The sequence below is a fragment of the Chelonia mydas genome, chromosome 6 (assembly GCF_015237465.2).
Source record: "Chelonia mydas isolate rCheMyd1 chromosome 6, rCheMyd1.pri.v2, whole genome shotgun sequence".
NCBI lineage: Eukaryota > Metazoa > Chordata > Testudines > Cheloniidae > Chelonia > Chelonia mydas.
The window spans coordinates 108840518-108855425 of NC_051246.2; the positions used below are offsets into that span (position 1 = coordinate 108840518).

General features: G+C 38.5%; 1 protein-coding gene across 5 annotated transcripts in view; it reads left to right on the forward strand.

Moving 5' to 3' along the window:
• The window catches only part of CCNK (cyclin K), a 31050-nt gene that overhangs the window by 12022 nt on the left and 4120 nt on the right, over positions 1 to 14908 (forward strand). For 3 of the 5 annotated variants that reach the window (XM_027827304.3, XM_037900930.2, XM_037900931.1), the window contains 4 exons: positions 1230 to 1399; positions 3770 to 4044; positions 13061 to 13094; positions 13911 to 14006. In XM_027827304.3, the coding sequence (XP_027683105.1) occupies positions 1230 to 1399; positions 3770 to 4044; positions 13061 to 13094; positions 13911 to 14006 (575 nt within the window). The remainder of the gene's footprint in view (positions 1 to 1229; positions 1400 to 3769; positions 4045 to 13060; positions 13095 to 13910; positions 14007 to 14908) is intronic. The other 2 variants (XM_007064954.4, XM_043550118.1) reach the window with 1 other exon arrangement.

Here is a 14908-nt window from a genome sequence, read left to right on the forward strand (position 1 = left end):
GACCTTGTGAAAAACGATGCTATGCAACATCCATTAAAGGATTTTAGAGCACAGGGTTAGGCATGCTATGTTAGCTGTAATATAAACATAGGCCTAAGTGCCATGGATGTAGAAGCAAGATTAAGAAAGGAAATTCTAACCCAGTTTACTCCTTGAAAGTTTTTTAAAACTACCTTTTACATTTTTAGTTTTGAAACTACTAAATGACTCTCCTCTGTGGGTACACTCTAATACTTTGTGTACTTCAGTCATCCATAAACTAATGAGTTTTTTAACCTAACTGTTGTTAGTACCTTGTGCTAAACAAAAGAACCCATAGTGAATTGGTCAATGAATGGTGTGAAATTTGTTGTAACTAGATCACTGAATGGCAGATTTTCAGACTTTTTGCTTGAAGAGCTTATATTCTAGAACTTAGCAATGAGTTGAGTGGTTACCGAAGAAAAGGAAAGCTGGCTCTAATATTTATATGGGTTTTAAATTGCAAATCAAGCTGAGTATTTCATGATTAATCTTAACAATTGAGAAGTAGTGGTATAATCAACTTTACTGTCGCCTTCACTACTACATATGCTAATCAGGGGACAACTTTCTAGACCTCTTAGAACTGTATCTAAAACTTAAACTTATACATTGGAGTATTTGGTCTTGACATTCCCATGATTCATTGTTTATATTTAAGTGCATTTTATCCAAAATAATCCCCAAATGCATTACAAAATAAACGTAGAAATCCTTTCACCTACCACTGAAATAAAACCACTGAACAACTGTTTAGGACAGAACTTGAAGAATATCATATACAGCTGTTGTTACAGGAGGAATCTTTTAGATAAGCGGAATGTAATCACCCAAACTGGAATCTGGTGCAGCTAAATGCCCTCATGCTTTTCTGAAAACTTTATCTCCATATGTCAGACTCTTTTTCTAAATAAATTCCTCAGAAATCTGTTCATGTTGCTTTTTGTTGCTGCATGATAATGGTGCTTTGGATGTTTAAAAATCAAATTACTATTAAATCAAAGAACTATTAACAAAGATCTTAGTTTGGTAAATTAGTTTGTGTGACAGGGGAGTCCTAGTTTTGTTAATCAAAAATTACCTGAATGAGATATTAAAACTTAACTGTCATCTGCTTTGTCTCAACAGTACGTTGTAGGTGTCATGTATTCAGACTTGTGATGCAGCTATCTGGGTTATCTTAAAATGACTGTTGTTTGATATTCTAGTCTCTGTACTACGTTGTCACTGCAGTGGGAACCTGAGATCATAGCTGTTGCAGTTATGTATCTGGCAGGCCGTTTGTGCAAATTTGAAATTCAGGAGTGGACATCAAAGCCAATGTATAGAAGATGGTGGGAGCAGTTTGTTCAAGATGTACCTGTTGATGTTCTGGAAGGTACCAGAAATATTTTTGTCACATTTTAAACACTTGCATTCTTTTTTTTAATTTGAGGTCGGGACTAGGGTTGCCAACTTTTTGATTGCAGAATAAGTGCTGTGGTTCCCGGCCAATGGGAGCTGCGGGGCAGGGGCAGTGCTCAGAGCCTCTCTGTGCCTAGATGCCACAGGACATGCCAGCCACTTCTGGGAGCCACGCAGAGCCAGGGCAGTCAGAGAGTCTTCCTTAGCCCTGCTGCTCTGCCAAATGGACTTTTAACCGCTCGATCAGGAGCCACCAGGGTTCCTTTTCAACCGGGCATTCAGATCAAAAACTGGATGCCTGGCAACACTAGTCTGGACAGTTTCTCCCTTAATCATCAACCTTGCTTTTAGGGCAGGGTACTGAAGACCATCTGTTTACTTAAGCTTTTCAGAGGGGAGCTGAGTGTCTCCTTTTATCAATGTTTAATTTATAATATTATAAACCTTGCCAGAAATTTCAATTGTGTATTTTAAAAACTGAATTTTTTTTATTGTAAATGTTGGAGCCAGATCAAAATTCTGGATTCAAATGCCTCTAAACTTAAGAAGTGTTCATATCCAGTGTTTCCACCATAACATTTTGCAAATACAAATGATACAGGTAGTAGCAGTCTATGAAGTGGAATAGTGTGGAGCTCACAGCCTGGAAATCCTGCACTGGATGACCAGGATTTCTACACGCACTGATCTTCAAAACCCAGCAAGTGATCTGTCTATATAACAAGGCGTAGTCTTCCATATTATAATTAGCGCTTCTGATTTTCAGTTTTAATAGACAGACATCGATAAAACAGCCCGATACAGAAAATGAAATCTGTGTTTAGTAAGTAAACAACAGAAATGGTTGCTTGTATCTAAGGGCTTGTCTACATGGAGCAGGAATGTGTTATTTCTAAAGCACACTAATGTGATGCATTTTAATTGGTCTGTGTAGACCCTTCTGTTGCTCACTAAAAGTTCCTTATTGTGCTTTAATATAGTGCTGTTTGAAACAGTGCTACATTGAAGTGCACTAGGGAGCATTACAAAGAGATTACTCATTATGTATATACTATTATATACATTATTCATTAAAGTATGTACAAAGAATTTCCTGAAAACCCCTGATTAGTGGACACCTACGTAAAACTCAAAAGTTGCTAAAAATACCCCCCCCCCCCCCCCAGTTAAATTTAATAAATCCTGAAAAACAGAAGCCCTGCAATAGAGCATTTTACCACGCCTATAGTAGTCCCCAGTCTGACCTGACACTACCACTTCATATTCATTGGGAGTTATAATTTTCTTGTGGAACTGCGTTCTTGCATTCCTCTCTTTCTGTATGCATGTAGTTCACATTTTTATCCTACATTGCTTGTATCCCATTCCAAAGGCTAGTGGCTTCTGGAAGTCAAATAACTTAACTAAGGAATCTTTTGAAGGTTTGGATGTTTCAGTATTTATTTAGGCCATGAATCCAAGACCTAATTGTTCTTGGCACTGGAAAGACAAAACATGGAGGACATTTTTCCAAAACAGCTGCTAAAACCTATCTCGAATCATACTTTTAACTTCCACAAAGAGCTAGATAGTTTAGTCTACAGGTGAATATAAAAAGTAGGCTTAGTACTCAGCATGCAGAGTCACTACAACTGTATAATAATAATAATATTAGAAGAAAAATAAGTTTAAATATACCTTAAAGGAACAGAACAACTCACAGTTTCAACCCATTTTTGGCTAACTAGCATGTAGAGGCTCCAACCAAGATTGGGGTCCTATTGTACTAGATTATGTATATAGCCATGGTAATACAATCCCTGCCTCAAAGTTATTACAGTCTAAATAGACAAGAGTGAGAGGGGAGGATTATTTCCATTTTACAAATAAGGAAGTTGAGACCCAGAGAGATTGTGATTTGCCCAAGATCTATCACACAGCAAATCTGTGGCAGAGTTAAAACTGAATTCATTCTCATTCTGAATTCTCAAGAATTCCTTCCTTCAGTAGGGTGCCACTCCTTTCCCTTAATGTCCTCGCTGGTTGCTTTGGTTATACAGTCAGGTTTTCCTATCTTTAAAAATATTTCACTCTCCTTTGCTACTGTTAGAAAGACCCACACAGACAGAGAAACTTGCTATAAAGGGATGACAGTGAAACTGACTACACGCAAAGTCCTGGCAAATGTACAAAGTAAATTGAAAAAAAGAACAGTGATACTTATCCTAGGTATTGTAATAGTAGGTAAAATATTTTCAGCAAGAAATGTTGTTTTGACGTTGGTGTCCCTTTAAAGGGTTTCAAGCTGATTATCAATATTGTTACGTTGTATTAGGAATGTATAACATTTTGGACTTTTTGTTAGACATCTGTCACCAGATCCTGGATCTGTACTCACAAGGGAAACAGCAAATGCCTCATCATACTCCACACCAACTGCAACAGCCGCCATCCCTTCAGTCTACACCTCAGATGCCTCCAGTACTACAGTCGCAGCAATCTCAAAGTTCAGAGCAGTCACAATCACAGCAGCAAAAAGAGTCCCAGCAATCAGTGCAACAGCAACAGCAGCAACAAACACAACAATCTAAGAAACCCTCTCCTCAGTCAAGTCCTCCAAGGCAGGCTAAACGTCCAGCGGTAAGTTTAACTGAACATAAGTGATGAGCAGATTTCTATTTAGAGCAGGAACAGTTGTTTCCTTGGCTTCATCTAAATTATGGTTATGCTCTGAAAAGTGACTGTAAACTATCACCTTATTACATGCTGGCTTTTTTTCTTGGTTTATTGAGTTTAGGCCTGCTTATTTTAGTACCAAAATAAGTTGGGTTTTTTTAATGCCTACCAGGACCACAGGGCCTGCACCTCTTGTGCATTGTCAGCAGAATGGTTTACTGTGTTCCAATCAGTTATGCCAATGCCCACCAACTGAAGGCTGTAAGTTTGCCCAGGTGTTACTGATGAAATCATTTGATCTGTAGAACCTTTATTATAAGTGACTATGTATGAGAAAAGAAGAACCCAAATTCACTTTCAGAAACTAGACTGAGTTTGCTGGATTGGCCATTTACATTTTTTTTCCAAAATGAGCATATTTTATTTAAAATTTGAGATTCAAGAAATGTGGAACCCCGATGTGTCATTTTTAGGCATTTTCAGAGTGGAACCACTTGATGGGATAGTCTGGTCCCTTAATGGTAGTGATACCTCAAGGTCAGCTTACCCTATCATATGGCATGGCCCTTTAAGATTTTGAAAGATCTGATATATACAAGGACCTGGGAGATATTAGTAGAGAGGAAGTGGTACTAGGAATAAGTGGAAATAAGTGGATGGGAAATCCTGTCACTGTTTCCTTAAAGGCCTACACTGGGAGTCCTGCAGGGTGGGGACAAGGCTCCCCTCTCCTCTAACCAATTGGATGAGCATATATGCTACCTTCTCTCTCGTAGCAGGGAAGACAGCAGTGGCAGAAGGCTTGCCTGCTGAACCCTTTGATGCTGGAAACTAATTTGAGAAAGGGGCCAGCTGAAGGAGAAGCTGTGTAAGGCCCTTCAGTTGACCTAAATTACAACCCAGCTCAGGATTGCTGTCTTAAAGGGAAAGAAACTGTTTAAAGTACAACCCAACTTCAAGGAAGGGCCTGGGTTTCCTCCTGAACAGGGACAGTAAAAATCTATCAGGACTCTTCTGTGGACCTGGAGTGGGTGTGACTCAAGGAGTGACTAAAGGAGTAAGTCAAACTCTGTAGACAGAATTTATAAACTAGGACACCCCACACACACACACACCACCCACCCACCCACCCACCCACCCCCCCCCCCCCCAGTGAAGCAGGTGTGTGCTTTGAACTACTCTGGATTGAGTACAGGCCGACCTCGACTTTACGACATTCGAGTTAAGACAAACGGCACTTACTACACTTCTACGTTGACACACTGATTCGACTTATGACTGTAGGTTTTGAGTTTACAATGCTCGGTCCCACAATAAAGTAGATTGCAGTTACGACTTACGACACAATTGTAAGGAACCAATGATGTCTTAAGTCTGAGGCCTGCCTGTAATTGAAAACCTGAGTGGCCTAGAGTAATGCAGCCTAGAGTAATGCAGGGCCACAAGGGGGCATGTTTGAGGGCAGCACCCCATTACAAACCACTTAAGTTTTGTGTATTTTCATCATGGTAATATAAAAAAAATTCATCTCACAGACACAGTTTTATGCATTCCATGTCTTGTGCTCTGTGTCATCTGTTCTTTTAAAATAAGAAAACACCCTACACAATGGACAAAACCTCATAAGTATTCCAGCTGCACGCTTATCCAGTCATTCCAGGGTGAAGGACCTCTATTTGATATGCAGTTAATTAAATTATTGTCTCTATTGCATTTATGTTTCTCATAATTTATTTAAACAGCAGTGAAATAACAAGTGCGTTATTCACACTAGAGCCTCTGGTATCTGTTTTCTCGGGCTATTTAGGATGTGCCCACCCCTCTTTCTTATACATTCTTAATGTCTTCTTGTGACGTATTACTGCTAATGCAGCTTTGATATGGAGAGAACAGCAGGTAGCAGCTCTGGAGAAAAGCAACAGACAATACAGTGAAAGATTTGGGGCTGAGGAGGAGTGTGCCAAAGTCTAGATAGAGGTAGCAGCCAGAAAAAGTTAAGAATGCATAGGTCTGTGGAATCTTAGATTTTACATAGAATGTCATTTACTGCTGAAACAAAGCCATGTCTGCAGTGGAACATGGCAGCACTGTTGTAACCTTGCACATTTGCAGTACATGGTAGTTAAAGATGGAAAATTAAAGAATACCAAATTCAATTGAAACTTTAGGGGGAATTTTAGGTAGCCAGAATGTATTCCCCCCCCCCCCCCCCCCCAAAAAAAAACAACAACCTCGTTTTCATTGCGCATTGTCGTCTTGCGTTGTAGAATCTTAAGGGCAGGCCCTTTTTTATATTTGTCTGTGAAGTACGTAGCAATCAGTTGGCACTAGGAAATAATGAAAACACAAACGAATCTGGCCACATGTACCTGTTGCAAAAATACCAAGGAACTTTTGTCTGCAAATAGTTTGGGTATTTGTTTTAGGTCTTTCCTAAAAGAATGCATCTTCAGCAGCTTTAGGCTTCCAATCCCATGCTTAGGCATGAATTCATAAATTAACTTTGGAGGAACAAGGGTATACCTACTGAATAACAGCATGATTTCCTGCAGCACCTGGAGTTTTCTTCAGTCTCATATAAGTATTAAGCAGGCTTGATCTTGCTTAGTTGGAGATCTGATGAGAACAGTATCTGAGCCCACCTAGCAGAAGCCTAGAGTGTAAACGGATGCAGAAGGGAGACTAATAAGCCCAGATAATTTGTAGAGCGAGATTTTAAAAAAGCCTATAAAAGCTTAAAGCCTATAAAAAGTTAGAGGTGTAAAGATGTGGGAGTTGTGGCAGGAGAGTGCAATAGCTCAGATTATGCTTTATGTACCAAATTTATTCCATGCTAGGAAATTCATGACTTGGAAGCAATAAGATGCATAGTGCTTAGAGGATTTACTCATAGTTTGTGCCCCAAAAACATTTTAAGTTAAACCTTACTAAGAGATTCTACCAGTTTCTGTAAATAGGAAATTGCATGACTGCCACTTAAGACATTATAGGAGAAATGTGTATATTCCTCATAGCCAGATGCTCCACTTTTGTCAATCATCATAGCTCAATTGAAGACAATGGAGATATGGCAATTTACATCAGCTGAGGAGCTGGTCCCTGATTTATAAAACCTTTCCAAATGCCTGTCTGTCTAGATCTGGCACCTCTTCTAAACTGTTGGTGGGGAAGAACATTTTGAACATTCAGCTGATTAAGGTCTCTGTATCCAATAATCTCTCCCATTGTTGTTTTACTGAGAAAAACTACCTTTAAATGGTAAAACTAAAATATGTTATTGGGGGCTGATACATTTGTATTGAAGATGTAAATTTTTCAAAGATACAGGTGCACATACAGTAGAACCTCAGAGTTACAAACACCTTTGGAATGGAGGTTGTTCATAACTCTGAAATGTTCGTAACTCTGAACAAAACATTATGGTGGTTCTTTCAAAAGTTTACAACTGAACATTGGCTTAATACAGCTTTGAAACTTTACTATGCAGAAGAAAAAAGATGCTTTTAACCATCTTAATTTAAATGAAAAAGGCACAGAAAGTTTCCTTACCTTGTCAAATCTTTTTTTAAATTTGCCCTTTATATTTTTAGTAGTTTGTTTAATGTGGTACCATACTGTACTTCCAGTTCCAAGTGAGTTGTGTGGTTGACTGGTCAGTTCATAACTCTGAGGTTCTGCTGTATGTTGCAGGATTGCCTCATTTTAAAACTGTCTGTGAACTCTTCTCAAACTTCAAGTGCTGTACTAGAAAATAATATTACTATGGAACTTGGGATATTGGTCAGCAACTCAACTAAATAGCCAATTAAAATAAATCTCTATAAACAGATTTTAGTTAACAGGCAACATCTTACATTCAGGAATGGTTAAAAGGATTTTCAGTGACTTACTGAAGAAAAAAGATTACACTCACTGACGTGACTGGAAAAAGCACTTTGGTGACACTTGGTACATACTGCTTTTACATAAACAACTAGTCACAGATCTTCTGTGTGTGAAATTTTGTCTGACCCATTTTGTTAATTGTCTCCTCCATCAGCTGCTTTCACTTAATCCATGATGATAGGGCGTCATGGTGAAATTATTTTTGCAAGATTAGACTTTGTGAATAAATACAGAGTAACCTAATAAAATGGAATCTGGTTGCTGCTTGAAGTGATCATTTGACTAATTAGAGCAAACAACTTCAAAAGTCATCTCCATGATGGTCAAGGGGGAGTCACTTCAGATTTAAAATGGCTTCTTTGATTTCACATGTAGGGAAGAACTTTTCATTTTGTGTGCCACTTTGGTGCTAATAAAGAATTTAAAACGTGGGATCATAATTTGGCATCAGTTAAAGCTGCTTGATCTGTTAGTTTTATTCTGCATTTTAATACCCATCTACCCTGGCAAAGTGGAATTATTGCTGCTTTGCATATGTGTGATATGGGAAGCTAGTGATTTCACAGTTTATTAACAATGTAGATTGTGCTGTAACTTGGCATGGAGCTTTATAAAGATTTAAAGGCATGCTTCCTGCCCCAAAGAGTGTCCCATCTAAATTAAACAGAAATGAGGCTAGCCAAGGGAAAGGAGGGATGTGAAGTAAGGCAAATAAGTCATTACAGAGTAAGAAAATCATACGTTCTGATACCTAAACACAGACTGAAGTAGGGCAAAGTGGAGGAATTAGACTGCACAGGAGTGGATAACAGTGGTGGAAAGCAAGGCAAAAGTAAATTTTTCAGACAGGATTTGGAGGGGATAGTGAAGATACTTGCCACACAGAGGGATGTTATATCAGGCATAGGGTGTAGGATCAGAGTAAAATTAAAGAATTAAAGTTAGCTTAAGTTTGGTTAAGGATATACTGTGTGTTGTAAAGAGGGCCCCAATCAGCAGGTAAAAGAAGGTCGTGAGAATAAGTAGTGTGGGAAGGATGTATGGTAGTGTGGGAAGGATGTATGGCTTCAAAAGTAACTAATAAAATAAAGAGAGGCAGTAACAAGACAAAGAAAAACTGTCTTAAAAGAAACCAGCCCAAGTCTTCCCACTGTTCTGCTGGTAAGCAAGGAGTGGGGGAGAAGATAAGGGAAGAAAGGGGGCTGTAAATCTTATGAGGATTAAGACTGGAACTAAGGGTCAATTGTCTCAAGTTGATTTATAGCTGAAGTCAGCAAGCAATGACATCACTTGTTTGTTAATGGGTATAAAAAGTAAACTCTTAAAGGGGTTTGTTACTGTTACCTGCCTGACCATGCTGGAGCCAATCAATATGGGTCTAAGCACCCCTGGGCCTAGCCCATTTGTAAACCTCTTGATCGAATGCTTATAAATGTTTTGGTACTGGTTGGATGTAGTAAATTGCTTATTAGGCTTTTTAGGCATTTTTAGAGTAATTGTATAAATGCTACTTTAAATTGGATTTAATAAAGGAATTTGTGTTAAATTAGTGTTAGATGGTTTCCCTTATCGATGTTTATAATTTCACATATCAATCATTCAGACATTTTGGCAACCGTGGCAGGACGCCAGACCTTAATTTCAGTTGCTCTAAACCAGTGATTCTTAACCAGGGGTACGTGGAGGCCTTCTAGGGAATATATAAACTCATCTTGATATTTGCCTTGTTTTAAAAACACTGGTGAAGTCAGTACAAACTAAACTTTCATACAGACAATGATTTGTTTATACTGTTCTATATATTATATCAGCAGTTCTCAAACTGTGGGCAAGCTCGTTTTAATGGCATTGCCAGGGCCAGTGTTAGACTCACTGGGGCCCAGGGCTGAAAGCCCAAGCCCTGCTGTGTGGGGCTGAAGTCAAAGCCTGGGGTGAAACTTGGGGTATACAAGACAAATCAGACTCCTGAAAGGGGTACAGTAGTCCAAAAGGTTGAGAACCACTGCTCTAAACCTCTAAAGGAAGGGGTAGTGACCTGTCTTCTATGACCAGTATATAATTCCCTCTTAAAGAGAAATTCAGTAACAAAAGGGGAATAGAGGAATATTTATATTACAAGCTTTTTTCAAAGCATGGCAGAGGTCCGCTAAATGCCACTGAAACTCCTAAAGACTTCTGGGGATGGGGGGAGGGGATGGAGACAGCGTGACAAAACAAGCAAGCTTTGTTCCACAAGCATGGGGGCTAAAAAAAAAACCCTCCCCCAAAAAAGATTCTCACATTTGTATTACTTCAGGAGCTGAAGCTTTAGGAAACATCAGGTGTAGTTTAGTTGTCTAGACCACAACATCAGGGTCTTGTGATAAAACCACAAGATACGGCAATGCTGGGCAGAAGTCAAAGTAAACCCTAAGTTTGCTGCCAGCTTCAATAATAGACTGTTGTGGAATTATCAAAGGGGATGAGGGGGAGGAGTTTTAGGAGGAAAGTTGGGATGTTCATTTTTGCCTTGTTTAGTTTGAATAGCATTAGGACATCAGTTGGGAAATATGGGAGAGGCAGGAAGAAGTTTGAGCCTGAACAGAGGTCAGGGTTAGAGAGGTAAATGTGAAATATGAGACAGTTGGAGTAGGTGAGGTTACCCAAGGAGGGGAAATATCTAGTGGTGGAAGAGTTGAGAACGCAAGAGAAAAAGAAGAAGCAGGACCAAGGATCCAATGAAGGCAACATTGAAAGAACGGTTAAGTAAGGCAGCAAGTGAACCAGGAAATTAGTCAGGGACCCAAGGAAGAGATGGCCTCCAGAAGAAAAGGTTAGTGTGTATCAGCAGCAGACACATAGAAGAGAATTAGAATGGAGCACAGGCTCTTAGATTTGGAAAGGAAGGTGTCATTAGTGACTTTTTTGATTGATCAGTTCAGGTAGAGTAGAGAGGATGAAAATTAGACTAGAGCAGGGTTGGCAAACTCTTTGGCCGGAGGGCCACATCGGGGTTGCAAAATGGTATGGAGGGCTGGGTAGGGAATGCTGTGCCTCACCAAACAGCCTGGCCCCCTCCCCTATCCGTCTGATCATTTAAACATGTGTGGGAGATGTTACCATTTTAAAATTGTTTACTCCACTCAATCATGAAGGTAAATGAAAATGAGTGCCCTTTTCAGTAATTATGTGTGCAATTATAATTTGATTTGCAGACCTGCAGTTGGAACACATTCAAAATAAATCTTTGGAGGAAAGGCAGAAGTTGAAGGGGGCTCTGAATATTACTGCAGTTACTAGAATGAAGGATAGCAAAGAATTTAAATAAAACAATGCAAATTATAGTGTACCTGTGTACAGCCTTGTCTTGAGACATAAATTGGAGCTCTTCTAACATATACCTGCTTTTGCTGAAATAACGGTCAGTCCTTTGTCCTCACTGGCACATTCTTGTCAAAATAATAAGAAAACCACCTTGAAATTCTGGATACGCTGACAGAACAGTTAACAGCCTTAGCGATTGGGGCTCAGGAAAGTAAGAAATTACTGCTAGCAAATATGGTATAGTTTGTTACAGTTCATATGGTTCATTGCACTTACAAGTTTGTATTCTGTTTTTCCCAGACTCCCTCTAACTCATGGACCTCATTTAAAAAATTTTACAAGATGATCTGTAGCCATTAAATAATGTAATGATCTTGAATTCTGTGCTTTTTGGTTGCAGCTGTTTAGTTACCCTAGAACTCCAAAAATAATTATATAATATCAGTATTGGCTCTATTACAAATCTCTAGAGACAACATTTTTATGAGGTTATAGAATTATTTACCCCTACAGTAAGCTGTAGGAAAGAATTTAATTTAGTTCCAACTCCAAAGAAATTGCAATGTTTACTTAATGACACTAGTCAAGTTAAGTTCTTTGGGCAAGATCCTGCAGTTATTGGGAGGAAATGTGTTTGCAGGGTTAGAGGAAGCAGAATATCCCTGGCTGTGTCTTGGAGACAGTGCAGACTGCCACTTACAGGGCAGCATGGCTCAGGATGGACTTCAGGAATGTAGTTGTCTGCGTTTATGAAGTATTAGTGCAGGAGTTTTGGTGGCTCTTACAGGAGCTCTGTAACTTGGCTGGTTCTGCTAAGGAATTTAATTTCTTGATAAGCTTGTGTGTTCATTAAATTCCTGTTAGAGTTACTGAACTTCTTAAACTCCATTGGCTTGAGATGGCTAGTTCAGTGGTGCAGGATAGGTAGGAAGCCTACAAGTGTATACTTTAGTCTGCAAGAAAGTTTATAGAACTTAGAGGAATTCAGACAAATGAAAATAAATTTGACGTTTCTACGCCAAGCCACTTTGGTGGTAGAATGTTCCGTGTCTGTAAAACATCTCATTCACTCTGAATTTAGTGTGCGCCCACGTTCTGTGCTGTTACAGTAATACTTGGCTCTTACGTAGTGCTTTCTACCTGAAGAGTTTAAAGTGCTTTACAAAGGGAAATATTTTTTCGTTATCCTACTGACTGGGTAACTGTGGTATAAAAAGGTGAAGTGACTTGCCAAAGCTCACACTACAAGTCAGAGGCAAAGCCAGAAAATAGAGCCCACGTCTCCCGACTTCCCAGTCAGTACTTTGTCTACTGGACCATGATACTTCTTCAGTAGATTATAAATATATTAAATTAGATGCAAATATTAAATGACAAGAATTACAAAGGTAGCTCTGTGTTCACACACAGTAGGTACATTTTTCAATCTGTTCACACTCTCACGTTTTTAACCATCAACTAACTCTCCTACCCAAATCAAATGATCCGCTTCATATTGCCTGATTCAACGTTCTTTGTGCGTAGAGTTTCTTTCAAAAGCTTTGGAACATCACAGGCCTTTCGGTTTAAAAAAAAAAAAGGTTTAGGGCTTATCTAGACCACAGTTCTTGCACTCGAATTGGAAACAGACTTAATTAAATTGATGCAAAACCTGTGCATATACCAGGTCTTAATAAACTACATTCTATTAGTACTAACAGTATGTGTTTCCTAATTACATTTTCATTTTTGAATTATTCAGATTTTATAATTTATAGTTCTGGAGATTGATGTGAATTTTTTTTTTTAATAGGCTGTATCTCCCAAAGAAGAAACCAAGGCATCAGGTAGATATTGTATTTTTTTTAATGTATATTCTATCTTTCACTTTTTTAATAAGCAAAACTGTTTGCCAGAATAACTAATTCACTGCACCTTCTAAAATTGCTTGGTTAGTTTCCTTCTAGGTCTAGAAATTACCGTGTTTGTTTAGTCTTGATTATGCAGGCTTAAATATAGACCTTCCAATTAAAAAAAAAAAAAAAAAAAATTGTTTGTTTGTGGAAGTACAGTATAATTGTTCTTAAAGCATAGTCCCTTTATGCTTGTACAGATAGGCTGCTCAGAAAAACTAACAATTACTATTATAAAAGCTCCATCTCCATTATAATTTATGTTTGTAGCCAATTATTGACATGGCTTACAGTCTGTACCCAAACACAACATAGTTAATTCTTGGTAACTATGGCAGTTAACCACGTTTTTCTGGTGTCAGAGAGTTAGGCCAACACATGATTGTCTTCCAGTATGTACTGTGTAAAAGTTATCTTGCTGTATACCCTAACTGTGCCTATGTAACAAGTTTGGCCAGTTCTTTCTTTTTCTAGCTGTGTAGTAAAGTAACCATGTCTCCATTTATAAAATCATCGTTAAAAGTTGTGGACAGACCCTAATAATAAACTAACATGTGTGATGCTAGATTTCAGTTAGATTATTTAAATTTCATACTGCGGTAGTGCCTGGAGTCTGAAAACAAGTCCGGGCCCCGTTGTACACAGCACAGTACAAACATCATAAAATAATCCTTTTCCCAAAATCCATTCTGGATTTCCGGTTTTAGTATGCTGATGGACCCATAACTAAACTTCCATTTTTGTTGATAGGGGCTTCCAAATTTGTTTTTTCAGAACCACCACCATCTAAAATTCCTAAAATTGAGACGTCTCATCCACCAATACCGCCTGTCCACCCACCTCCAGGTAAGGTTTTATTAAGAGTTATTTCCCGGCATGCTGTTTTTATTGGATCTTTTGGAGTTAAGTGCTTGACCTTGTTCTTTTGCTACTATGGGCTAAAAGTGTCATGTTGGTTTGAATAATATTAATTGTAGTATGAAAGGTGATGAAATATTTGATAGTGTAATTAGAACAATGAGTGCATAAGTGAGATAGTGGCCAGAAAACTTCTCTGGACCTCCCAAACAGTCTCTTTTGATCTGCCATATTTGAGGTTAAGTACTTGATTAGTTAGAGGTAACAATATCAAAGCCGATTTAAGACAAGTTATGAAAAATTTCAGGCCAAAAGGAATTTTAAAATATTAATTGAAAAAGCAAGGTTATGACTTGCGATTTCACCGTTACCTTTAGTGGACGCTATCTTTGTAACCTTGAATCTTCAAGTTTACAAAGAATTCTGTGCCAGTTGTGATAATCTGTGGAGAAACATATCAAGCACCTGAAAACATTTAGAATCATAAAAATGTAGGGCTGGAAGAAACCTTGAAAGGTTCTCCTGTAATTGAAGGGATACCTACAACATCCTTGACAGATATTTGTCTAACCTGTTTTTAAAAACCTCCAATGACAGGGATTCCACAACCTCCCTTGGTAACCTATTTGAGTATAGAATAGAGGCTGGTTTCTCTACAATTCAGTATAGTGAATAGATCCTCTTTCTCCACTGTCATAAAACAATGGGCATTTCTTTTGAAGGTTGGTATGTGCAGCTATGATGCACATATCAGATTTATATAAATTATTTACAGTAGTCCTGACGCTTAATTGAAATTTTATACAGGAAGGAGGGGAAAAGCTGATGCTGTTCCTCTTTATAGTACTAAGCACACACCCTGCCACTGTATTCTTGTGTCTCTTGTTGTC